Source organism: Hemitrygon akajei, chromosome 14 (assembly GCF_048418815.1).
Source record: "Hemitrygon akajei chromosome 14, sHemAka1.3, whole genome shotgun sequence".
NCBI classification, from domain to species: domain Eukaryota; kingdom Metazoa; phylum Chordata; class Chondrichthyes; order Myliobatiformes; family Dasyatidae; genus Hemitrygon; species Hemitrygon akajei.
Window position 1 is genome coordinate 62,210,899 of NC_133137.1, and position 27,914 is coordinate 62,238,812.

The window sequence follows — 27,914 nt, forward strand, 5'->3', positions numbered from 1 at the left end:
TCATGGAATACAGCGCACAACGTCCCCATTCTACTTCTGACAACAGTTCTGGTGTGTATATCTCTTGAGATCCACACTGAAGCACACAGAGTGATGCTGTAAATCCGGACCAGGCAGTCCGCAGTAGTTCGGTTCGCACAGGTACAGGTACAGGTACCGCCACTGCCACCGCCGAGCGGCTCCGTTCCCCCGCCCGCCCGCCCGCCGGCCGAGCGTTTTACCCACAATGCCGCGGGTGAGCGGCCGTTGCCGCTGAGAATTTAAACCCAGGTCGCGCTCCGCCCGGCCCCGCGGGAGTCATGTCCACCAGGCCTCTGAGGATGTGAGTGCGCAGGGAGTAGGGTGGGGACCCTCCGCGGTAGGGGTGTGCGAGCCCGGGCCCAGGCCTCCTCCGCCGCGTCAGCGTGTACCCTCCGCTGTAGCCGTGTGCGAGCCCGAGCCCGAGCCCAGGCCTCCGCCGCTGCGTCAGCGTGTACCCTCCGCGGTAGGGGTGTGCGAGCCCGGGCCCAGGCCTCCGCTGCGTCAGCGTGTACCCTCCGCGGTAGGGGTGTGCGAGCCCGGGCCTCCGCCGCGTCACCATTTACCCTCCGCGGTAGGGGTGTGCGAGCCCGGGCCTCCGCCGCGTCACCATTTACCCTCCGCGGTAGGGGTGTGCGAGCCCGGGCCTCCGCCGTGTCACCATTTACCCTCTGCGGTAGGGGTGTGCGAGCCAGAGCCCAGGCCTCCGCCGGGCAAGGTGGCCCTCTCGGTTATAGGGGCGCGCAAGGCAGGGCTTTCGCTGGGATTGTCTGATGACCAACCCGTATTTCAGCAGCATAGGGGCAGCTGACGACTTGGGCCTGGCGTCCGGGCTGGTCTTCCAAGTAAAGCTCCGACGGCTTCACCCTTTAGCTCGGGATGCTGGTTACGAGGTTCCGGGCTTATGATTTGCCTGAATTCCGAAGTTCGGGCAGGCTGTGTCTTATTGCAAAAAGCTTTAAGAGCATGGTGACAGTAGGCCACGCGGCCAGTCATTTTACTTTATTATCGCATCCCCAGTCACTGGATTCGCCCACTCTCAAATCTATATTTTGCATGTTGTAAATTGGAACATCATCCAAGATTTGAGGATTAATGTCTAGTATTGCTGCTAAGGACACACACCTGGGCTACCAGAGCTGGCGAGGAGTGATTGTGTTTAAAAGAAAATTTGTACATGGTTTAATCTTTAAACAGAATGATTCCTCTGTAACACACAAAATGATGGAAGAACTCAGCAGGTCAGGCAGCATCTGTGGAAATGAACAAACGGTCGATGTTTCGAGGCCTTTCATCAGGACTAGAAAGGAAGGGGGAAATCGTCAAAATATAAAGGTGGGGCAGCAGTGAGAGAGGGTAGCTGGGTGATAGGTGAAGCCAGGTAGGTGGGAAAGGTAAAGACCTGAAGAAGGAATCTGATAGAGGAGAGTGGGCCATGGGAGAAAGGAAAGAAGGAGCAGGGAGAAGTGATAGGCAGGTGAGAAGAGGTAAGAGGCCAGAGTAGGAATAGAAGAGGAGGGGAGGGAATATTTTTTCTCTGGAAGGAGGAATCTATATTCATGCCATCAGATTGAAGGCTACCCCTACAGAATATAAGGTGTTGCTCTTCCACCCTGAAGGTGACTTCGTAGCACAAGACGAGGCCATGGGCCAACATGTTGGAATGGGAATTAAAATGTTTGGCCACTGAGAGTTCTGCTTTAGGCAGATGGACCTAATTTAGGCAGATATTCCTCGTAGTTGGGTGGTTGGAGGCAGAAAGGCAGGTATCAGTGTATTGCAAGTTGTATTGTTTAAGACTGTTCATGCAGAAGGTTCACGCAACCTACTCCACCTGATTTGGAGTTATTCAGGTTGGCATTCCAGTGATTCAGTAGCATGGTCAGTAGAATTGCTTGAGTATGAAGTTGTAGTTGGTATGGTATTGCCATTTGCCTTCAGGGAAGCAAGCATGCTTCTGTTGCTCCTTGTCTGTCAAAATATCATTGCATGTTTCTTTAATGTGCAAGTGGACATGTTAATGACATGAATTTTTGCTTCATCAGTTTCTGAAGCAAAATAACTAGAATATTCTGACGTGGTTTTCTGTAGTAGCTATGTTGCTGCATCAAAGGAGAATAGATATTAATGCTTCAGTAATGTGCTAAATAGTTATGGAATATGAAGCCTGTTACCAAGTTAGTACTTTTGACATGCATTGAACAAATTTTGTATTTTAAATTTAGTTTGCATCAACTTAATCTTCTGTATCTTGATTCTTGGGTGAAAAAAATCCTGTCTTTCAAAAATATATTAAAATGCTTGGAATATTCAGCAAGTCAGGCAGTCTCTATGGGCAGAGAAACAAAGCTTAATGTTCTACCCAATGATGCTGTGTGTATTTGATGGTTAGGTTTTTCTGTGAGAAGGTTGGGTGACATGCCTGAAGCATTATGCATGTTAGCGATACTTGGGTCCCTTAAAATGGGAAAAAGTTATTTCGGTGAATAAAGCAATAGCAAAGAAAGTAAGTAAATATTTTGTTTTAGTGCTATGTCTATTGAATATTTTGTATACATCACCATTTGACAACACAGTTAATGTTGGAAAATGTCCTAATTTCAGCCTGCACTGTTCCAAATGAAATGGTATTGAGAGAAATAAGAAATTGCATTTTATTATCTGCTTAATTTGAATTTGGTTCAGATTCTGTAATTTTAAGTTTGTAAAATAAATTACCAAAATATTTTTCTATTCAGATTTTCAAATATAATTATTAACTGAATGACAAAGATCTATTTTCTGATACTGCTGTCCAGAGAGGTTAAATTTTTATACTTGGTAGTAAACTTCCTCCTTTCTTTTATTTCAGAGTTTGACAGCACTTTTTTTGTGTAAAAGCAATGTTTAAAAAAATACTGTAATTAACATTAACTCACTAAGAAGGTATTTGAAGTAAATTGATATTGATTCTGGTCTGGTTCATAAAAAATATTCAGACATTGGCAGTTTTGCTTTGACACACAAACTATTGTCTCGTTAACCACATTCAAGAAGGGCCTGGGCTGCTTCCAGGTACATTTTGCATGTGTTGCTCTGAGAGACGCCTATCTCTTCAGATACTGTGCAAACAGACCAAAAGGGGAAATTTGAAATCTGCCTCTACTATAGTTATATAAAAGTTTGGAACTCTGGATGAAGTTAATTTTGGCAGTGGATGAATGTGCTCTCCAAAATGGGGTTTAGGAAGGAAATCTTAAATTGGATACAATTGCTGAACCAGACAACTGGTCTGTAGCACAGTTAAGTTACCAGATGCAAAACATAAAATCTGGAGTTGGACAAACGTGCCCTCTGTCTGGTCTTGTATGTCGTGTTAAGTATTTTGACAAATTTCTCATGAGTGATGTGGGCATAAGAGCACCCTGACCATAGAAGATTTGGCTTACTCTTGATTGGATGGACCGATGGTCTGTTATTACTACAATGAGTTTCGGCACGCATGAAGAACTGATGGAACATACAGCCAAGATTTAATGGCATCTGAGAAATTGGGAGTGATATTCCCTCCCACTTTCAAGTCAGAACCATGTCATCGGATGTAAGGTTCGCTCAATATTGCTCTACACAGCACTAGTATGGTCTGCACCACCTGTTCTTTCATCACTTGAATTGACTTCCATTACATCTGGAGATCCAAAGTGGATCATGTGTGTAGGAATGCCATGTACAAGTTTCCAGAGAAAATGGCTTTTATCCTGATGGCTTTGTGTGTGGCTCCATCAAGATGTGCATAAGTCTTGTTCACTTTCCCTGTGTTCCAGTGATGTGGAACACTGCCTATGTCATGTTGCCAAGGAATATTCCCTCACTAAAAAGTTTCAGCAGAAATATACTTTCGACTACGACTTGATTAGGCACTGGTCTGTAGGTAGTGCACTTCAGGCTTTTCAGAAAAGATGGGCATTCAACCCTATCATTGGTTTTCTGAGAAAATTGTCAAAATAAATAGGCATACTGTCTATGCCTAGTACAATGCTATAAACCATGTATCAGACTTATTAGTGGTGAAAAGGGCCTTTCACTGCTGATTAACACAGATCTTTAATGCACAGCTGAAGTTTTAACCTCACTGTAGGCTGACTGATGGCTGTGATGTCTGTGAGACTCTCCTACGTCTTCAAGAGTGTGAAATTGCCAAGAGTTCTGGAAAGATGCAGTGATCTTTGGCAAGGTTAATCGTGAGCAGTGGCATAACTCTACCCCATGGATAATTCCCAGGGATACATATATCAACTGATCATATACCAATCAAATATCAACTGCTGTTAGAAAATCATCAACAGAGTGAAAGATACACTTTGGTCCACTGACACTTGTTTTTCCAGTATAATGACATGGTTAGCAATTGAATGCTGCCAATTGACACTGCAAGGAAGAGGAAGTACATGCTACTGGAGTATGATGCAGCTTTGCAAATTGTGTAGAAGGGTCACAGTGCATGCTATTGGAGGGCTGTGGTATGTGTCCTAAATCATATTACCCATTCTAATATTAGGAATGAAAATTATGACTTTTTTGTGAGTGTAAGCATTATTAGTGAATATAACAATATGCTGAGAATAAGAAGTTGCCCCAATAAGCTTAATCCTTTTTGGTAGATTTGAAACACTTTTCCCCATCAGAGGGCAAGAGGTGAATGTCTTGTATAATTGCAAATTTTAGGCATTAAAAGTAGTCTTTTTTGGGGGGGGGGGGGGTGCTTAGTTGGCAGATGGAATTTCTTTGAAATATGGTGAAACAGAAAGCTAAGGAAACTCAGTTACCTGGTCATTGTTCATGGGATAGTCTCTTTAAAATGTGGCATTATGTCTGCTGTGGTCTTGTAAGCAGATTCATAATGGAATAAGAGTTTGATTCATATATGTGGAACTAGTTTTCATTATGTTGTAATCTTGACAGGCAAGTCAGTAATATATTATTGAAGGAAACTTTCTAGCCTCTAATAGGGAGATGTGTGGTTCAAACCTTTCTAAAAAGATTTAAACTTTCGAGGCAAATGATATTTTTGGCTCTCAGCTTTCGCTGTGCCGATCATTCTAATAATATGTATAACTGTTCTGTTTCCCCTTCAGTCTTTTGTTATTAATTGGCTGATATATTGACTTCTAGTTTTATCTAATAATGGGATTCTGCTGGTTTTAACAACATAATGGTGTACATTTCTTTGACTTTTCAGACTGGCTTGTGGCGATGTTGAAGGGAAATTGAATGTACTATTTAACAGAGTACGATCAATTCAAAAGAAAAGTGGAGATTTTGATGTGAGAACATTTTTGTCTATAAACGGGTTTGTCAAATGATCTTGTACTTCACTTTTAAAAGTAATGATTGAAATAATATGTGTATTAGCAAGCTCTTTGGCTATTAAGTGCAGTTATTGTAATTCTGTTCCAAACTAAGCTGGTGATGGCTAAAAATGTGAATTATATTTAAGCTTAGCACAATTTGGCCACTTGTGGGTAGTTATATTGGTTAAGGTTATCTGTAAAGTTGATTTCAGTTCTGGGGTCATGGTTCTACATTGAAAGTATAATTTCTTTAAAAAAAAGAAAGCAGCTATACTAAGTGAAAAATATCATTTTGACCTTTTATTCTTTTAAAATTGCATGTTGAATACATTACATTAGGATTTAAGCTGATCTGTGATGTTTTATCATCCCTTTAAAATGACTCAAAATATAACATATCCTGTTATGAGACTTTATTGATAGGTATGATATTTTTTTTTGTCTTTTTGTATACCAGAAGTGGAATTAAAATTCTGAAATTGTTTAGTAATTTTTTAAGAAAATTAATTTTAATTTATTTGTTGGACTAGAAATTAATAATAAAGTTCACATAAATTCATGAAACAGGACAGATAATTAAAAACAATGTTCAAAAGCTTTTTACTTGTTAACTTCTGCATTTTGGATGGCATAGAAGAATGTTATTTTTCTTGTTCATTTTTATATTTGTAGCTGCTACTGTGTGTAGGAAACTTCTTTGGAACTACTGCAGAGGCAGAATCAGAATGGGCAGATTACAAATCTGGAGCCAAGAAAGGTAAATGAGTAACTATTTATATCTTTTTAATATTCATTTGGTGTTGGAAATAGAATTCACACTAATTGGGCCTGTTATAGTAGACGGCCATCTGTTAACAATAGATATTTTTAATCAAAAATCTTTATAACAAATGTGATGCTAGCAGTGCTTTAATTATCTTGGCCACCTCATGCAGACTTGTTCAATAAACTCTGCTGCAGTAATTGTTAGCACTTAACTTTTGCATGTTTTTTACGGTCTGATTTAGGGCAATTTTTTGGTGGTTCATCTGCTCAATAAACTGCATTTAACAAATGTGCAGGTGAATTTATTGTCAGGCCAGTATATTTTAAAGAAAACTTCTCATTGTAGATATATTTTGTTAACGTCAATTAGTATGAGGTCTGTATTCTGGAACTTGGAATTCTCTGCAAACAGAAAATGCGTTAATGTTTGTAGAGCATTTTCATCCTGCATAACTTTGAACAAACCAAGGAAGGATGGTAGCATTGCCATATGAAGCATAAATGTTAGAACTGTTGTATAACATTGTCTTACTGGGAGAGTTGATGAGAATTAAAAAAAGCAGGAACAATGTAGGATCGGTGTAAATGGATGGTTGGTTCTCAGTAGAGAGGCGAGCCAAAGGATCTGTTTCTCTGTGTATTTCTATCATTCTAAATGTGATCAATGGTTGAAATAAAGGGAAACACAAAAGCCTACACTTCTGAAAAATAGTTAGCGTTTATGCGTGTTGTGGTTATGACAAGGAACACTTCGTAACTAATCTGTATTGTTGAGGCTTCTATGGATTTGCCATACTCCCAATATAATTTCCATTCCTGTCTTTTGGTACATTTAAATTTTGTTAACACTTTACTGATGGGCTTCAACTTGAACTAAATGTGCAAACAAAATGCAGAAACTCGATAGATATGAATTTTCTTCCCTGTGCAGTTGAATAAAAGTGTTATTTTGTTGTCATAGCTTCTTGACGTGTATGGACTTCCTTTTTCCAGCTCCAATACAAACTTGTATATTGGGTACCAACTCTCAAGAAACCACAAAATATTTCCCCACTTCAGATGGATGTGAATTGGCAGAAAACATTACATATTTAGGTATGTTCCATGTTCTTGTCAGTTGAATTATCCATATTATGGTAATGTGCATGCTTTACAGTGTTTAGCAATTTATGATCTGGTGTACAGATGTTTGGTTTCAAAAGCTATACTAAATATTTTCAATGCTAAATTGGTAGGATGCTTCTTCAGTTTTTATATGCTCCCCCCTAGGTCGGAAAGGCATTTTTACAGGAGCATCTGGTTTACAAATAGTTTACCTGAGTGGTACTGAAGCCCAGAATGATCCGGCGCCTGCTTACTGCTTTACCTCTAGTGATGTGATAACATTGAAGACGTCATTAACAGCCAGCTCCAGTTTCAAGGGTGTGGATATCTTACTGACATCACAGTGGCCAAAAGGAGTGTGGAGATATGGAAACAGTCTGGTCAGTTTATTATCATTGTATTTTTTTATACTTATTTAAGAAAGTGAAATGGCCAGTTTAATAAAATTATTTGCAGGTTGACCACTGATTTTTCTGGAAACTAATAGCTTGGGACCTCTTTTAATTCAGGTGAAATTATAAGGCCAAGTATTGCTCACTTTTCATGAAACATCTGTTAGATGAGGTGAATGCTGGCAATTCTGTACAGGCATTTATTAAAGAATTTAGCATGAAGGACATTCTTTGGTTCATTGCTCAAGGGTGGGAGAAGGGAGAACATTCAACACTAAAAGAATGGCTGGCATATGTTGTGGCCTGCCTTGATGTTTGATAATGTGCTTGAAGAAAACCTTGACAATGATTTTGCAGGATTTCGTGTACCAAAGGAGAAAGTAGCTGTTCATGATTTGCTTGTGCGCAAGAAGTGTTACAGGACCTGCTTTCAAAGATATAGCAAGTAGTCTTAATGAAGAAAATCTACTTGTGTGGATGATTGTTGGTGATAAAATACCTGTTGTGCATTACCTTATGGACTCAGAAATTACAAACTGTTTTGAATACTGTTCTGCAAGTGATAAAGATGGCAGCGATGATGATAAAACTGAAAGATTTACTATTGACAAGTTAATTGAGTTGGGTGATTTAATCAAAAGGTTAGATCAGTGTACCTTCGTGACAGAACCAGAGCTAATGAATTTTTATTTGATGCAAGAAAAATTACATGGAGAAATCAAAACACATTTGTTCCTTTTACCAAAATGCATTATCATACATTTCCCAACACTATTCCATCTGCCACTTTTTTGCCCATTCTTCCAATTTGTCTCAACTCCTGCTGCAATCGCATTGCTTCCTCAGCACTACCTACCTTTCCACCTATCTTTGTATCATCCACAAACTTTGCCACAAAGCCAGCGATTCCATTATTTAAATCACTGACAAACAATGTGAAAAGTAGAAGTCCCAGTATTGACCGTGAGGAATAGCACTAGTCACTGGCAGCCAACCAGAAAAAATCCCCTTTATTCCCACTTGCTGCCTCTTTCCTGTCAGTCATTTCTCTATTCATGCCAGTATCTTTCCTGTAATGCCATAGAATTTTATTTTGTTAAGCAGCCTCACGTGTGACACCTTTATCAGTGCTTTCTGAAAATCCAAGTAAGTAACATCCATTGCCTCTTTGTCCACCGTGCTTGTTACTTCCTCAAACTCTAAGAGATTCGTCAGGCAATAATGGACTCCCAACACTTTCCCAACCACTGTGTTTAGGCTAACTGGCCTATAATTTCCTTTCTTTTGCCTTTCTCCCTTCTTAGAGAGTGGAATGACATTTGCAATTTTCCATTCCTTTAGGACCATGCCAGAATCAATATGACCAACGCATCCATTATCTCTTCAGCAACCTCTCTAGGAACTCTGGGATGTAGTCCATCTGTTCCAGGTGACTTATTCACTTTAACACCTTTTGAGTTTGCCTAGTACTTTATACTTTGTAATAGTAATGGCATTCAATCCTGCTCCCTGACACTTAAGGACCTCTGGCACACTGCTATTGTCTTCCACAGCGAAGACAGATGCAAAGTACCCATTAAGTTCATCTGCCATTTCTTTGTCCCCCATTACTACCTCACCAGCATCATTTTCCAGTGGTCCAATATCAACTCTTGGTTACCTTTTTAAGCATTTCATCCAGGCAAAGTTCTAAGGTAACCAAGAAGCAACATTCTTTGTAAGCATCATAATTAAATTTACACTTAATTTTTTGTTTAATTAATAATCTTCTTGTGGTTCCACGGTCCATTTTTGCCATTGTAATTGTGTGAATTTAATCCAGCAAGTCTCGGGAACCAAATGTGCTGGAAAATTGGTGGTCAACCTGTGTGTTGTATTTGTGTACCTAGTATTTTCATAGCAGCATTGAGTATTTTACAATATATTTATAAATTATTTTTAAAAACTGGTGAAAATTTAGTCTTTTAATTTGTGGATTCAAACTGTTAGAAAAATTCATGTTTAAGGAAAATTTCATACCAACAGTAATATTCTGATGATGAGGGATGATAATTAAGCTCTTCAGATGAGACAGTGCTACTATAGGGATGGCCCAGTGCCATGCTCTTCCCAGGCAGAAGTAGACAACTGATTGAAGAGTCAGTGGGTTAAGATTTTGACAATAATTTTAAATTCCAAACTAATAATGGAAAGGGAAAAGGTAGTCAGGAAATTGTGTCTAAGTTGGAAGAAAACAAATTTCTGTAATTTTGTGTAATCTGGAAATGTAGATGGAGAGTGACTACTTGCAGGTAGATCTACATCTGGGGAAATGTGAATCTTTGAAATAGTGTGAATTTAGGGATAGGCTATTCCTACGAAGGGTAAGGATAACTAGACCAAGGAGCACTGGATGTCAGGGGATACAAAGGGTCTCTTTTGTGGAAGAGGAAGCATTGTAAGAATAGAGTGCTGAAAATGGGGAAGACTCTAGGAGTGGTAGGCAGCCGTCAATCCCAGGGGATCATGGGTTTGTGCCTCTGGTGGTCTGTGTCCTCTCCAGGGTGCAAGTCTAGGCAAGAAGATTTGAAGAACCGGCTGTTACCCATGTAGCAGGTTCCCCCTCTCCACAGCACTGATGTAATCCCAGGGAAGGGCAAGCACCGATACAACTTGGTACCAGTGTTGTCTCAGAGGTTGCCATAGTGAAGTTGTAATCAGCATCAAGCTGCCTTAGGAACTCAGGCTCTGATTTCTTCCTCAGGGGTTACTCCTGAAGCCTTTCCTATGAGTGGGTATGGCCGAAAGGCAGCAGAGGTTTAAATTCAGAGTTTTCCTCTTCCTAGGTGGGCTGCTATCCCAGGCTGACAAGCCACACCTGCCCAAAGCAACTGGTTTTGAGGCGCCAGTAGTCCGCCTTTGCCCCTTTTGTCAGTAGAAACAGTTCTGCCGGGCCTAGTAGCTAAGCCACACATGAAGGCCAAGAGTTGGACTTAGTTGTCAGAGGCTGTTAAAGTTGCACGCCATTGAGAACACTTTATAGGTAGTAGGAGCTTATCCTCAATATCCCCACTGTTGCCCCAGCTATGACAACCTTAGGAACCACTCTAGGAGTATAGAAGTAAAAATACTAATTGAACTGCAAAATTTCTTTGTAGATGAGATTGAGATGAGAGCAAGACTGTAACCAGGAAAGGAAAGGGTAGCTTTAGGGTCCAAAGGAGTAGTCTATGCAGGGGTATAATTTTTAATGGATACTTAATTAGAAAGTGCATGTGAAAAGACACTTTAGTTGGACATTTCAGTTAAAATAGTGAAATTCTAGAGAACATGTTAAGATTAAGTATTGGATATTTTAGCTGCAAAAAGTTGGATAAATTCTCAGGATCTAATTACATGCATCCCAAGCTGCAAAGGGGCCCAATAGCTGAGGCCCTGATGGATATTATTAAGTCTTTGACTACAGGTGAGGTTTCAGTTGACTGGATGACAGCAAATATAGCAGCAATTAGCTAGGTTATTATAGGCCAGTTAATGTTATGTCCTAAGTAAGAAAATTATTTAAACATAAGTTGTGGCACAGCATTAGTAAAATTGGAGAGGCAGGAATTGATCAAGGATAACCAATGGGGATCTAATTTAAATCATCTCACAACATTTAAGCATTTAGATAAGTTCTTGAAAAGTCAAATAGGCTACATCCAATTAAATGGTGATAGTACATGTTAGTCCATGTGGACCTAATGGTCAGCATAGACATGGTGAGCCAAAAAGCCGGTTTTTGTGCTGCATGACTCTGGCAATAGAGAAATGCTTATGTTTCGACATTTGGCTTGGTTATGATATTTGATAGTGTGGGAAACTTGCCAGGTTTACATGAGTGCAGTTTTATAATGTGTTCGTTGTCCATTGTTTTCCAACTATGACGTGAACCTGTGCAGGAGGAGTTTTATAGTGGAAAAAGCTGTTGCCTGGGGCAGTTCCACTCTTTTGGTCTCAAAATCTGGTTTAATTGTACAAAAAATCGTCGCAACTGGAGACTTCATCACCTGCGGGGGATAGCCATGACACCTTCTGTGCCTTGTCATGTTCTTTGCTCTCCACAAAGTGTTGCAGCACTGCCTTCTTGGTCGTTGGATCTTATAGATGATCTCATCCACCCAGTCTGCCGGAACTGGTTTCACATGCTGGGGTAGGGATATCCCTAACTCATTGGGGTTGGACATTCCCCTCTACCCTCACTTGGTTTAGCCTGCCTGTCGAAGTGGTGTACCCAGGTGTGGCCACTGTTGCATGCAAACGGTTACTTGGAGCCACAGGCGAGAGCTGGTGGGAAACAAAGGTGGACAAGCTGCCCCTGGGCAGTGCATGACAAGCCTGCTAGCAGAGGTGCTACCCCTCCCTGGACACCCCATACACCCCTTTTCTATAATATGGAACATCTAAAAAAGTGAATTTAGAAAGTATTTTGATTTTAATAGGAATAATACCCAATTGTCTGGAAAATTTGTCTGTCTGCACCACCATAGTCTTGAGCATGCTAGATTATCATACTTACTATAACAAGTAATGTTTTTTTATGTCCTTCAAGTTTTTTCACATTTTTGGAGTTAAATTGGAGCTAAGTTAAAATAATTTAAACATGCTAATATAAGTTGTATAAACTGTCAATATAATGTGGGATTCTTGTGAAAAATGAGTAATTATGTCAATATCTTTGCAGGAAGATATTGACACAAAATCATGCGGCTCCATTGCCATAGCAGATCTTGCATCTACCCTAAAACCCAGATATCATTTTGCTGCTTTGGAAGGAGCTAATTATGAAAGATTACCTTACAGGTATATCACTTATTCAATGCTTAACTTGTACAGGAATTGAAAAGTAATGTTGCTTCCCTGCACTTATCACATGCACTCTTGTTTTTTTTGTTTGTCAGAACTAGAAGAACCTTTTGTGTAAATATTGTAACATATGTTCTTTAGTACTTTATGAAACTATTTCAACTTTTGGGAAAGATAAAATCTTCATCATTGGGAGGGAAAATTTCAAAGCAAGATTATTCTTGTGAATTTTTGTGCATTAAGTTGAGATTATAGTTATTTAATTTTGATTCTTCTAACAAACAACCAGTTGAAAGATAACTGAAGATTTTTACAGGACATCCACCAGTTCATAAGTGTCTGCATTTGACTTCCTGCCAACCAAGATTGAGAATGGAACTGAACTGCCATTACCCCTTTGATGTTCGGTGAATTATTAGCTATGAGTTTCTAGATTGTTTTAAGTTATTTAAAATTGGGTTATTCAAAGGTAATAGAGATTCTTGCAAATGAGCATAGCTTTTAATTAAACCCATGACCCAATAGTATAACTGCATTGCCTATACATATTTAAAAGAACTGCAGGATAAAAGTGGGGGGAAAACTCAGTATGTTCTAAAACATTGGCAGTTGCAGTGCATTGTGGGAGGGTTTCCCATTTGTTAATATGTAAACTAACTCATAAATATGAGTAATAAATTTAGCATTTTGAATAAAATTTGTAGATTATCAATTTTAGCCAAAAAGGTTGTCCTGACATTTATTGTATATCCTTAAAGGCAAATAGCCTGGTGTATTGCTACCTGAAATAAAAGAATACAGGTCCCTTAGCTATATGAACATTTTGAGTGTGAAAGGATTGCCGCAGGTTTGCATTGTAGCATTAATACTGCCATATCTGATCTTGACTTTCAACCTGTCTGTTAGAGCTTTGTACATTCTAACTCATTGGATAATAGAATTGACTTTTTTGTCTTTTCTAGTCAATATGTGGACAGTTTTGGGACCATTATCCAAAAAAAGTGGCAGCATTGGAAAAGGTTCAGAGGAGGTTCATAAGAATGATTCCAAGAGCGGAAGTGTTAATGTATGAGGAGCGTTTGATGGCTCTGAGCCTGTACTTGAAGTTTAGAAGAATGAGGGAGGCTCTTACTGAAACCAATTGAATATAGAGATAGAGTGGATGTGGAGAAGATGCTTTCTACAGTGGAGTGTCTAGGACCAGGGTAGAGGATGTCACTTTAGAACAGAGATGAGGAAGTATTACTTCAGCCAGAATATGGTGATTCTGTGGAATTTGTGCCATAGACTGCTGTGGATGCCAAGTCATCAAGTATTTTTTAAGTGAAGGTTGATAGGTTCTTGATTATTAAGAAGCAGGAGGTTGAATAGGAAATCAGCTATGTTGGAATAGAGAAGCAGATTTAATAGGCTAAATGCCCTAATTCTGCTCCTTTTTGTCTTGTGGCATAAATGAAACTTTATGGACCTGAACCAATGTAATCCACTGTAAACAGGAATGCTTGAATCCAAAAACATCTATGAAGTAGAATTGGAACTTGCTCTCCATGTATTTAAAGTAATTATGATCAAATTGACTTTTTATTTTTTAATTTAGAAACCATGTGGTACTGCAGGAAAATGCACAGCACGTTACGAGGTTCATTGCACTGGCAAATATCAGCAATTCTAGTAAGAAAAAGGCAAGTAAATTCGGTCTTGACTTACTAGCACAATTAAATTTTAACAGAAAACTTATAAACTATCATATTTTTAATATTTTCAGCAAGTTCATTTTCCATTGTTTTTCTAAAGTAATGGATTTATAGTATTCAATTCTAATTAACATAATGTCATGTTCCACATGCTAGGAATCATGGGCTTGGCCATGCAAGACTGAAAATAATGATCCTGATGACAAAAATAAGGAAACTCGTGGGTTTTAGTCAAGTTAAAGAATAAATTGTCCTGTCATCATTTGTCTAAGCATGAAAAGGGCATCTGAGGCAATTAATCGGTGCAGAGAATTGTAGTTGCAGAGGGGTGACATTAAGGAGATGGAGTGTGGGTGATAAATGCATCCTTTAAAGAAATCACTGTCCTAAATGTTAAAATATTGCTAGAATAGGTTTTAGTTTGAATTGTTTTTGTGACCTACTTGATCTTTTGGTTGTACATACTCAAAAGTGCGTTAACATATTACTTATTATTTTTACTTTCACAGTACTTGTATGCATTTAATATTATACCCATAAGTTCCATGGATCCAACTGAATTAGTGAAACAACCTCAAGATGTCACAGAAAGTCCATATAAGAAAATGACAAAAGAATTTCAAAAAGCAAAATTGGGGGAACCTGCGCCAGTAAGTATATAGAGAAAATACTTATTAGCATTTTAGTTGTAATAATGTTCTATTAACTGGTCTTGAGGTTAAAAACAACAAAAATATGCTGGAAAAAAGCAGTATGCCAGGCAGTATTTATGAAATAATACAAAGAGAAATAATCTATGCTTCCATCCTGTGCCAGAGCTTAAGCTCTATAAGCTTCCGTTTCTTCTGTAGCAGGCCCTGAAAGACATCAAGTATTTAGTTGTCGGTGATTTAGAAAACAACTTCTTGGCAGTGAAATGTGTTCCTACTTTTAGTGGTAATTAAAACTCTTCTCATCCTCAAAACCCCAAGACTATACTTTCTCTACAAATTTATATTTTGCTACATATTCTAGCATCATAATAGTTTACTGACTTCTATGTATTTTGAGTTAAAATTGTTTTCAGCTTGCTCAAACTTTATTTACTTAGAATGCAGATGTGAAATTCCATTATTTCATCTGGTTAGGTCTTGGCATTTTTCTTGTGATTTTTAATAGATTTTTCCTTTTGTAATGAAATGCATGAGCAAATTGCTGATTAGTTTAATCCATCTTTGGCACCAAATTAGTGTTTTAAGATTTCATTTGAAATGGAAATGAATCAATACAAGGAAAAATGTTTTAACATGATTGTTGTTGAGTGAATGAAGTCACTGGAGAAAATTACTGGTAGATAGAAAGTAGCTTTATTTGACAAACAGGGTACAGCAGGCATCATATGGAGACGCTTTCTGTTGACAGGTCTCATTTGCCCAATGTGGAGCTTGATATTTTATGTTCCAAACATCAAAGGACAGCTCCATATTACAATGTATGGGCAATGCATCCTTTGAAACTACATTCAAACCTTCATACCTCCTGATTAGCATCCACACCACAGACATCCAAATTAATTTTAAACAGCATTGTATGGACTGAGATTCACAGCTTTTAGGAACCCATTGTTCAGAGCTGCAGTCCAAATTAAATCTGCAATACATTTTCAGATATGAAGACTGGTAGCCAAAGTCAATTGCTAAGTGTATGTCCTAAACCCAAAAATCACTCTAACAATGATACTATACACAGGTTAATGTTACAGAAAATTGCCTAAAATTCAGTCATCTGTGCTGCGTCTTTATAAAGTCAATTGGAATACAATGAATGTAATAAAATTGCAGCTTTATGAATGTGGCATGACCAATAAGGGTTCTAAAAATCTGGACCCATTTTGTAATTGGCTATAGTGACGGCTGCAGGATAGAATCGGTGTCAATGTTTCACAAATTCTGTGACTAGTGATCTCTTAATGTGTTTTTAGCTTAGAGCCTATATCTGTGATTGAAGGCTTGTCAGAAGTTGAATTCTGTTTCCTAAAGCTTTGTTAAGATTTCATAATTTTCTGTAATAATCGAGTAGCTGATATACTCGTTGTAGCCACTATTCAGTAGTTTCAGGGATGATTCCTGAAGACTGAAGTGTAGGAAATATGGTCCCACTACTTAAGCAAAATCAAGAAATTAGTGATTTGGTAGCCTGATGTTATAATAGGGAAAATGCTGATTTTTTGTAAAATGGGTAAGCAAGGAGATGAGAAAAGGGGAACTCGTGCTTGAAATACTTAGCTATTGTAGTTCCTTTTGGATATATCTAGTAGTACAGATATAGGCCAACCAGTAGATGTGGTATGTTTGAATTTTCAGAAGACCTTTGATTAGGTCCTACAAAAGAGATTGATGCACAAAATTGGAATACATGGAATTCTGAGCAATTGCAAGCAGAAATTGAGAGTGAACAGAGAGAAGACAATAGGAATAAAAGGATGTGTCTCAGGTTAGTAGGTTGTGACTAATGTGTTATCACAGCATTTGGCTCTTGGATTTCCACTGTTCAATCTACATGCAGCAGTGATATAGCTGAGGGAATCAGATGTAATATTTTTAAGTGGCAGGAAATTAATTGGGAATAGTGGTCCAGACCCCTTGGTTAATTGGTAAGGGTCCATGGTACAAAAAAGGTTGCAAACCCCTGATTTGGGAACAAGATTAGTAATAAGGATTCAGGCACTACAGCAACTTTTAGACAGACTGAATGGGAAACAATGAGGCGTGCAGAATATAATGTGGAAAAGTGTGAGGTAATTCGGTAGAAAAAATTACTGAATTGTTTTGAGCAGTGATTGATTGGAGATGACGATATTTAGGTGACTATGGTGTCCTCATGCACCATTGCTGAAAGCCAGCGTGAAGATACAATATTCAAAAGAAATAATGTGCTGCTTCTTATTCCAATATAGGAATTTGAGGGGGGGGGGAGAATGGGTTGCTGCAATATAGGGTTCTAAAATCACACCAGACATAATTCACAGTTTTGGCCTCCTTTTTAGGTATACTTGCAATGGAGTACAGTGAAAATACACCAGATTATAGCCAAGATGACAGGTCTGTTATTTGAGGAGAAATTGGTTAGACTTGAGCTTTAATTCTCTGGAATTTAGAAAAAGGTAACCTTATTAAAGTGTACAAAATTCTTAAAGGGCTTGATAAAATGGGTACTTCCCTTGGCTGAGGAATCTTAAGACAGACTGAAAAGCACCAAAGTTAGCCACCTGGAGGTGTAATGAGGAAAATTTTAGTGTGTTGAATCTTTGGATTTCTCCAACTCGGAAGGAAGTGAAGGGTCAGTCAGTGATTGCTGATTTCTGTTTTTGGATGCAATTTCTGGTTCTGCAGGAGGGTAGCTGAAGAGATTGTGAAGGCATTAATAATGATCTTTCAAGAATCACTCGATTCTGGAATGGTTCTAGACGACTGGAAAATTGCAAATGTCACTCCCCTCTTCAAGAAGGGAAGAAGGCTGAGGAAGGGAAATTATAGGCCAGTTAGCCCGACCTCAGTGGTGGGAAGATGTCAGAGTCCATTGTTAAAGATGTGGTTTTGGGGTACTTGGAGATGTATGTTAAAATGGGCTGTAGTCAGCATGGTTTCCTTGGGAAAATCTTGCCTGACATATCTGTTGGAATTCTTTGAGGAAGTAACAACAAGCAGGATAGACAAAGGAGAATCAGTGGATGTTGTATACTTGGATTTTCCAAAGGCCTTTGATAAGGTACAACACATGAGGCTGAAGAAGGACTTGGATAGGAGAATGGGCAAAGAAGTGGCAGATGGAATGTGTGGGAAGTGTATAGTCATGCACTTCGGTAGAAGGAATAAAAACATAGGCTATTTTCTAAACGGGAAGAAAATTCAGAACTATGAGTTGGAAAGGTTGAGTTCATGGTGAGGAAGGCAAATGAAATATTCGCATTCATTTTGAGAGAACTAGAATATAAAAGCAAGGATGTAATGTTGAGGTTTTGTAAGGCACCAGTGAAGCCTTACTTGGAGTATTGTGAGCAGGTTTGAGCCCCTTATCTAAGAAAGGATGTTCTGACATTGGAGAGGATTCAGATAAGTTTTAGAAGAATGATTCTGGGAATGAAAAGCTTCTTGTAAGAGGAGCGATTTATGGAATTTAGAATGAGAGGTGATTTTATTAAAACCTATTGAATATTGAAAGGGATAGATAGTGAATGTGGAGAGGATGTTTCCTGCAGTGGAAGAGTCTAGGACCAGAGGGCACAGCCTCAGAATAGAGGGACGTCCATTTAGAACAGATGAGGAATTTCCTTAGCTAGAGAGCGGTGAATCTGGAATTCATTGCCACAAGTGGCTGTGGAGGCCAAGTCTTTAGGTTTTTTTAAGGCAGGGGTTCATAAGTTTTGGATTAGTCAGGGCATGAAGGCATATGGGGAGAAGGCAGGTGAATGTGGTTGAGAGGGAAATGGTTCAGCAATGATGAAATGATGGAGCAGGGTCAAAGGGCTGACTGGCCTAATTCTGCTCCTTTTTCTTGTGGTCTTTTGATGGATAATGAAATATGCTAGTAGAAGGTGAATGCTAAGATGTTAGTTTCACAGATGTCAAAAATATTATGTCCCCACTTTCTCAAAATAGTATTATTTGCAGAGTGATGGAGAAACATAGGACAGGACTAGGAAGACCAATCTCCACTGGCTCATTATTTCTTTACTGTAAAAGCTTCCTTTGTATTGATTTCTATCTGATCTTGAATTTAAAATTTATTATCCTTGTTCTAATTTTATAGGAGGATGCTCAGTTCTTCTTTGACTTGAGCAAACGAGAAGGAAAGAAAAGATCATCTGGAGAAGGAGGGCCTCCATCTCATCAATCGAAACAGCCCCGAAAGCCACGTAAGTGTAAATTTTGACCTTGAGCTGGAGTTTCTTCGTTTACTCCATTGGGGACATTAATAACTACATAAAGTACTAAGACTGAGGTATTTTTATCTCTTGTGCATAACATGATGTTCCACTGATAAGTGAGGCTAATAGTTATCTTTTAAAGTTGCAAAATATTTTGAAGTATCAAAATAGTAAACTTTCCAAAGACCGATACGATTAACATCTACTGCTTTTATCCTAAACTTTCTCTTTCATCTCATCTATTGGCAATAATGAAAATCTTTTTTTCCCAAACATGCTTTGTAGTCTATATCTTTATTTTAAAAAGAAGTATTGGGTACTTACTGTAACTTGTGTTGTCCAAAATTAAATCATAAAGATAAGGTTGCCAAACCTACTTTTTCCCTTCTGATAAAATTCTTAAGAGGATTAGATGAACCACATTCTTATTATAGTGGTAATCATTGCTAACTTGGGTGTAGCTTCATAATGTTATAGCAGGAGGGCATGTACACTTAGTTCAATATCTAGCCAGCATGGAAAGTAAGTGACATGGAACATAGCAACTAGGTCTAAGTTTCTTTTAAAATCCTTTTGGCTTAATTGTTCCTGTAATCACAAGTGGGAGTGTTGCGCAGATAAATTCTTCATTGCAACCACAGTGAAGCCCTAGTACTCTGAGGATGATTATCCATAGCACGTTAAATTTACAAATTTTAATGAAAGCTCATTTTAAACACTTTCAGTGTTCTCAAATGGGTAAATAATTAGGATAGTGAAAGATGTTTTGGAAACAAAAAAGATATTGTAACACTCTGAATTATGGTACGTTTCATAAAGTTTGTAATTAAGATGTCTGTCATTGAGTTTCTAAAATGCCCTCTGTGTATACATTTGCATGTGTTCTTAATGTGGTATTGTTAAATTTTTCATTATTTTTTTCTTTTAGCTAAGCCAACAAGCCCTTGCTGGTTTTGCCTTGCTAGTCCTGAGGTAGAAAAGCACTTGATAATCAGTATTGGTACGCACGTAAGTACTACAAATGTGCTTCAACGCCCTTTGCCCAAATCTTTTGCATTTAGCTGCTGGTGAAACAAAAATCATCACGGTTACTAGAGTACCTGCCCTGAATTTTTTTTTTAAATCCTGCATTTGTTGTAAAACAATTTGCTGTCTTTAACTCTACAGTCTGATAAAGAGCTACCATATTTGTTCAGATCATTTTGCATTTAATAGTGCAATTCATCAAATCTTCACGCTGTCCACAAACTTGGCACTAGAACTACTGGTATACACTAGCAACCAAAATATAATTGTGACTTTGGGCTGGCCTTGTAGTTGCAGTTATATTACTGATGATAGTTTAAATGCTTTGAATTCACAACAAACAAACCCTGTGGAGACTACTTTAAAGTAGCGCATACTCAGTCCTTATCACTCCTAATGGTTAGAGCATAAACTTAGTAAAGAAAACAAAAAAAATCACTAAGGCCCTCGCTTCCTACCTATTCACTGTCCAAATAAATGAGCTGCATAATGTTTTAAAAGCATTAATACAGCCTAATAAACATTAAAAGTTCAAATACCTAAAAGGAAATGATGCTAGTTAACAATACATAAAATATCATTAAAATTGCACATAAATACTTTTAATGGGATAATTTTGAAATCTACATAATCTCAAGGGGATTATGTGGTGCTCAATTTCTTCTCAAATGCTGGTGATTATTTTTGGGATGGTGGAGGTAGTGGTCTTTCCTTTGGTCCAATACCTGTTGCCCCTCGAAAACAGGCTAAAAAGCAATGGTTGGGAGCAATGCAGGAAAGAGGCATAGGGTGTGATATTTGCTGGCTTTGAGGTTGGTTTGATATTTTATAAAGTGCACTTGTGTATGAGGAAAATCAAATCTGTAAATATTGCCAGTTTTGGAAGCAAATTAATGGATAATGAGGACTGAGTACATATTTAAAAATACAAATTGTTTAAACTCAGTTCTGTCTTGATATTCTGACTAACTGCAGCGCAATTGTATAAAATGTTGCATTTTATATGGATAATCATCAGAGAAACTAATGTTCCAAGTCTAGAGCAATTTTCTCAAGTTCATTGCTTCCTTTTTCTATCCTGCCTTGTAAGCATTTATTATGATTTATCAAATGTAATTACAAGTCAGTGAACCCTGGAACAAAATACCAAGCTATTCAAGTTAAATACAGTATATTTACCAATTTATTACAAATATTTTAAATATTGTCTACTTAATCATATTTTCTTTCCCACTTGCTTTCTGTTTGTATGCCTACTGTTAGAATTTTTACTAGTGGAGTTTTAATTAAATTACCTGTGGGTAACATTTTCATGCATTCTTTACTTCAGATGTGTGTAAGATGATTCTGTTTGCATAGAAACGTGCATAATTAAAACATTGTAGCAACTACATGTTTTATTAAGAGTACATAAAAATTCTTTTTTTTTAGTGCTATATTGCCCTTGCCAAAGGTGGCTTATCTCCTGATCATGTACTTATTTTACCCATTGGACATTATCAGTCAGTAGTGGAGCTTCCTTCAGAAGCCATTGAAGAAGTTGAAAAGTGTAAATTGGCTTTGAAGAGGTTTTACAAGAGCATTGGGAAAAGGTTTGTAATGTTTGAAAGGAACTACAGGAGTCAACATTTGCAGCTGCAGGTAATTTCCAGTATATTTGAAGAAAGCTTCGTTACTCTTTTGCAAAATAAAATAAGCTTGCTTTTGTATTTAAAGCAAACAGTTATAGATGTTTAAGCACTGTTTAAAAACATTTACTAAAAAACAGCTTTTGTGGTTACTCTTAACTTGACTGGTTTTGAAAGTACCAGACCAATCCTAAAGTTACCACACATAATAATATTGAAGGAAAAAAATGCAATTGAGGAATGCAAAGTTAGCATATTCCTTTAGCTTTTTTACTTCTCATACATTTTGTTTTCATTAGTTTAAGTCTGAAATAACCCCAGATATTTTCTATCTGGTATGATGACAAGCTTTTCTGAGGGAACCAAGGTCCCAATGATGTATTTTTTCCTGAAACTGTAGATTTGTTAAAAATAAGCTAAATTTGAAATGCTTAACCTTTTGGTATAAATATCTGATTTTTAATATTTACTGTGAATGTTATTGAAGAATCCCATTTCCCCTTATTTCCATTCAGGTGGTTCCTGTCCCTGCTCAGTGTTGTACTACTGATGAAATTAAAGAAGCTTATATTGTACAAGCAGAGGAACAACAGATGGAGCTCTTGGAAATCCCTGAACATTCAGATCTCAAGCAAGTGAGTTTAGGGAATCGTTGTAAATCCAAGAGCAAATTACTAAAATATTAAAGTTAAAAGCAACATCTTGTTTCTCATTGAGAAATAAGATTGTATTTAATACATAACCAGTCCATCAAAACTTGCCCATAGTTTTCATGAAGTCTTTACTATAAAGGGTTGCAGAGCCTGTGATCACAGTGTGGTGAGAGATAGATTTTCAATTCCTTTTTGTTTTGAGACTTTAAAAAATGGATTTGCCTTCCGTACTCCTGGTAGTGCTTTTTTACAACCAGCCACACAAAAGTTAAATTTCTTGTCACTTTTTTAGTTCATTAAATAACTATTATATATTCTCTGGTTCTTGTCAAATTCATCAGTGAAGCAATTTTTCTTTTTTTTTTGCCCAGACTTTTCATTATTTTAAATATCTATGTTAGATTCCCTTGACTTTCCCTCTTCCAAGGAGAGCAACCTTAGCTGCATCAGTCTGTCAAACTCACAAGTAGCTTTTAAACACTAGTTACTTTGCTTTGTATTTTTTTCTCTCTGCATTGTAAACCAATGTGTATAGTTTGGGCCCTAATTATAATGTCTCTCTACAACTGACTTTTCTCTTGTGTTTGCAATAGGACACAATCCTGCAGTTAGTCTAACTTCTGTCTCTTAAATCCAGCAACCCACTTTCAAACCTGTCTTTGAGTTCTCGTGTCCTCCTTGTGATCATATGGGTTTCCTTTGAGTGCTTTTGTTTGTACTTGCATCCTAAAGATGTGAGGATTAGTAGGTTAATTGGCCAGTGTAAAATCTCATTTAATTCCAATGTATAAAATATGCACTGAAGACCATCTCATTCAAAATGTCAATAAAATGGGCTAGCGTAGGACTGGTGTGAAAATGGGTGCTTTATGGTCAGTGCAGACACTGGACTAAAGGCCCCGTGTCTGTACTCTATCACTGTCTGATTATGAACTAACCTTGCTTGCATTGAACTCTAGTGGTTCCAGTGACTACTCTGGCTTATTTCACAAACAATGTGATCATATTCAAAGGGATTGCACCTCCAAACACCCCTTTCCAGCATTTTGCAGAGGCTATTCTCTGACTTCCTGGTCCACTCTCCCTTATTGCAGCACTTTTCTTTATAAATGCAGGCAAGCAACACTTGTCCTTTCACCCTCCTCTCCCCTCCCCTTCAAATGACCCAACCGGTTGAGCTGCGATTCACTGGCACTTCTGCATTCAGTGTTCTCGATATGGTAGTGTTTAAATTAAAAGGGGCAATCACTTGCATTCAGTCTTCAAGCAGGATCCTGAGCTTTCCATTGTCTCCCATTTTAATTCCCCATCCCACTTCCACTCTGACGGATAGGTCTGTGGCTTCCCGTACTTCTGTAATGAGGCTAAACACAAGCCTGAACAACAGCAGCTCATTTTCTGTCAGGGAACATTGCACCCTTCTAGGCTTGCTATTGAAATCTACAACTTCGGGTAACTTGATATTGTTCCAATTTGTTGGTTTTTATTCTATTTTTTAATCCAGAAGTGGAGGATTTGTCCAATTTGACTGGTTGAGCACATCTTCATGCTGCACATTTTGTAGCTTCTAAATTTCTTTTGGCTGCATTCTTTTACCTGTGTTTTTATTTATATTAGCCAGCTAACCTTGTTTATGGTTTATCCTCATGGTCACCTTGGTTTTACCTTATCAGAGATGCTCTCCTTCCCATTGCCTAATGAGCTTCTTTTGCCTCCCTCTCAGATCTGATGAAAGATTTTCACCTGAAATGTTAACTGCTTCTCTTTCCACAAAAGCATCCTGACCTGCTGAGTATTTCCAGTATTTTTTCATTTTAGAGTTGCAGCATCACTGTTTGGATTTTCATGAACAATGCATCTTCTAAACTCCATCCATATACACTTCCCTGTCATTAGTTTCTCTCCACCCCAAGTCTTCCTTGATTTTTGATTTCTCTGATCCTGGCTATTTCTGCCCTTTTTTTTAAAAAAAAAGGCTGGAATGTTATCAATTAAAATACAAATGATATATGTAAAACACATTTTGTTTTTGTTATTCTGAGAATTGTTTCCAACTACTGTATAACATTTGGTAAGTTAAAAGAAAGCTCCTGAGCATCTACATTTATTATTGAAGTTTAACTTTGAAAGTATGCTATCACTATTAAATCTAGGATTGTATATGTAGTCATGGAAAAAGTTATGACAATTATTGGAAGATGGCCATGATTTTTTTCTTAGAAACCTGTAACAAATATCATTGCAGCTGTTGCAGTTTGAAGCTTCTATATCATGTTCGTAACCTGTCATGAAAGGTGTAAATAGTGTATCAGTGATTTGTGACCAATGCACCTGTGGCTTTGTGCGACTCATTGTCACCACCTTTTGTGGAATGTTAATGCTGCATTTATGTATGCAGCTAATGTTTCCTGAAGATCCATGAACATTAGTGGCTGAAGACTATGACAATAAACCATATTTATGCAAGCATGAATTATGATTTAATGGGAAGGAGGTAGGCCAGGAACCCAGGGCATTACTTATTGTGGCGTTTCAGATGGTATAGAAGTAATAACATTTTTAAAAAATTGCTTAAGTTATTAATCATAAACAATATGTGATTAAATTTCATTTTGTACTACAACTTGCAGCTGAGCAGTCCTATGTTAGTTCAGTGGTGACTGTAAAATGCAGACAAATCCCATTGAAGCAATTTTCTGTCAGTGTATTTTAAAAGCCTCAGCCTTGATGGGGATAATATGTGCTTTTTAATGAATTGGCTTCCATTTTATTTCATTAAGACTTGGTGAACCAATCAATCTGAATTATTTGAAGGGTTTTAGTGATAAAATGTTTGATTCACCATTCATCAAATTGTTACTTGTTTGTTAAAAGTCATGGTTTCTATAAATCTATTTGGGGGGAAAATGTTAGTGATACTTTTTAAGTACTTCTCCCCTCCTTTTATAGATAATTCAGCCTGGATTGGCATATTTCTATGTTGAACTAGACAGTGGAGAGAAGTTATTTCACAGAATAAAGAAACAATTTCCTTTGCAATTTGGAAGGTAAGATGAATAGATTGTTGGTCTCGAGTGTCTATGGTTTTGGTGAGTGTTTTGCTTAATGTACTTCAGTGATACCTGGACCTACAGTACCTAATCATGAAACCTACAGGAGTGGACTCAAACCAAAGTAGTGATTTGGGCTTTTTTTTTTGGGTAGAAAATAACTAATTCCAGTTGAATGTGATCTCAGATGTTACCTAGACAATAAATGTTAAATGAAGCCAACAAAGAAATCCACCCTAAATGTTCATGAAAGAATAAATGTGTTTTAGTGAAACCGCATAAAATATGTGGGCTTGGCATTTGACTTCAGATGGCAAAGTCTCTTGCACAAATAAACTGATTTGTCCAAAATTTGAAGTTGATGACAAGTTGTTAATGTTGTGTTTGGCCCAGATTTGCCTCCAGTGCTTCCCCAGCTGACTTAAGCCCATATAGCAATATTTTGTACACTGGCAGGCCTTCCAGGGTGCAATGGAATCACAAAGTGGAGTGAGAGCTGGTACTCAAAAGCTTAGGGAGCCTTATAAGCAGTGCCTTTGGCCTCTTGGGAGGAAACTCCACATGTCTGTGAATACTAAAAACATTTTAAAAGCTATTCAATCAACTTAAAATTGTTTTTTTTTGGCAAGCATAACCCTACAATGTTAAGATACATATTGTTAGTGCTTAAAATTAGAATAGTGACATTTTCTTGCATTGAGAGCACTGGAAAGATGTCCTTGAGCTGAGTTCCTCCTGGCACAGATTTTCATAATGAATTTGCTGTGTCAATGAAATACTTGCTTAGAGTTCTGAAGTTCCAAATATTCATACAAGAAATTAATATTTTTCCATAACATTCAGGCCATTGAGGTGCCTTTAAATCATTTTCCTTATTTCGTAGAGTTATTCATTATAGCAGTGCTTCAGTTGACTGCATTCTTTATTAACTGACTTAGTGGAAGAGATTGTTATCTTTGTTGACTGCATAATTATATATTTTCCAACTATTGGCCAACCAGTTTACACCAAATACAGATTAGACTTAGAAGCATGAGGGAACAAACTTAATTGTCTGTGTAATTTCTAAGAGCAGGTATCAAACAAGTTTATCTCATTTCTTTTAAAATAAAATTCTTAGCAGCCTGAAATAGCTTTATTTTTGACTTCATTTGTCAGTTTTACAAAGAAGATTATAATTAGCTTTTATACTACTTCAGTCCCATGCCTACTGAAACCAGTATTTACAGTATTAAATTTTACAAGTATATTTATCATTATGGGTTGGTAGCTTTACATTCCTTGTGTCTTGGGACCACATTTAAGTGTTATCAGAAAGAAGGCAGATAGTCCCTTTTTTTGAAGTTTGTGTAGATTCGGCATTGTCACCAAAAACTTTGATATATAGATGCACAGTGTAAACTATCCTAACTGGTTACATCATGGCCTAATCATAGAAACACCAATGCTCAGAATCAAAAAAGGCTACAGAAAGTAGTGGGTACTGCCCAGTCCATCACAGGTAAAGCCCTTTTCACCATTGAGTATATTTACATGGAGTGTTGACACAAGAAAGCAGCGTCCATCATCAAAGACTCCCACCATCCAGGCTATGTTCTGGCTAAAGTTCTGAAGCCTCAGATCTGCAAGAAAATGAATCGCAGTAAATGATTGATAATAAATTTACATTGAACTTTGACTTAAGTAAATGTGAATTGCATGTATTGATGGAAACTTGTAGCCTGTAAATTGATGTGATAAGGAATAATTGTGTGCATCTTTTGTTTTTCTTAACACAGTATACAACATCGTCTAGTGATATCTTTAAGCGTTCATGCTTGTACCATGTTAGTTTACTTAATGGTTTTGAATTTCTAACAGGGAAGTTCTGGCAAGTGAAGCTGTCCTGAATATACCTGATAAAGCAAATTGGCGAGAGTGTAAATATAGCCGAGAAGATGAAGAAGGATTTGCCAAGACTTTCAGAGTGGGTTTTCAACCTTATGATTTTTCTTTGCTTGATTAAATTGAATTTATCTTGTTTTTTTTGTGAATACTTCCAACAACATTGGTCAATGTTTCTCTGAAATTTAGTCATTTGAGAGAAATTATCCCAGGTGCTATGACTTTGATAAAGATATATTTTCATTCACAGAACTACGTATGTGCAGTTATAGTTGACTTTGAGAAGTATTGTGCACATCAAGGGTCAGTTTGTAAAGAATAATCAAGGCAAATCTAATTTTTCCTAAATGGACTTCACAATTGCAGTTTCTTTTCAGAATCCAGCACCTTGTATATTTATTAATATAAATAATTCAAGGAACTGCTTTCAAGTTGTCATTCAAAATTATTGGCTTAATGTAATTCTGTAAAGTTTTACTTCAGTGATACTTGGATGTATTTTTACAATTTTTCATTTTAAAAAATTAAACAAATTAGTTTTTCAGAAATTCTGTTTAGACTTGGTGCAGTGGATTTGTTGGTGTACTTTCTTCCTGTAATTTTGATGTAATAAATACTTTAATTTATTTTCTGGGATCAA

At 37.5% G+C, this 27,914-nt stretch overlaps 1 protein-coding gene across 4 annotated transcripts; it reads left to right on the top strand.

The window, feature by feature from the left end:
- cwf19l1 (CWF19 like cell cycle control factor 1) lies at nucleotides 1–27,914 on the top strand. Of its 4 annotated transcripts, none has more exons than XM_073066224.1 (14): nucleotides 1–141; nucleotides 5,237–5,321; nucleotides 6,021–6,105; nucleotides 7,075–7,208; nucleotides 7,383–7,597; nucleotides 12,312–12,430; nucleotides 14,031–14,115; nucleotides 14,637–14,777; nucleotides 18,916–19,021; nucleotides 19,962–20,041; nucleotides 21,491–21,700; nucleotides 22,203–22,322; nucleotides 25,290–25,387; nucleotides 27,251–27,914. In XM_073066224.1, the coding sequence occupies exons 3-14, from the start codon at nucleotides 6,074–6,076 to the stop codon at nucleotides 27,393–27,395; spliced, it is 1,485 nt and encodes a 494-aa protein (XP_072922325.1). In that variant the 5' UTR covers nucleotides 1–141; nucleotides 5,237–5,321; nucleotides 6,021–6,073; the 3' UTR covers nucleotides 27,396–27,914. The 4 variants fall into 4 exon arrangements, with proteins under 4 accessions (XP_072922325.1, XP_072922323.1, XP_072922327.1 ...); XM_073066222.1 differs by lacking the exon at nucleotides 1–141 and adding an exon at nucleotides 219–322 and having other exon boundaries at nucleotides 7,107–7,208; XM_073066226.1 differs by lacking the exon at nucleotides 1–141 and adding an exon at nucleotides 2,368–2,524 and having other exon boundaries at nucleotides 5,237–5,347.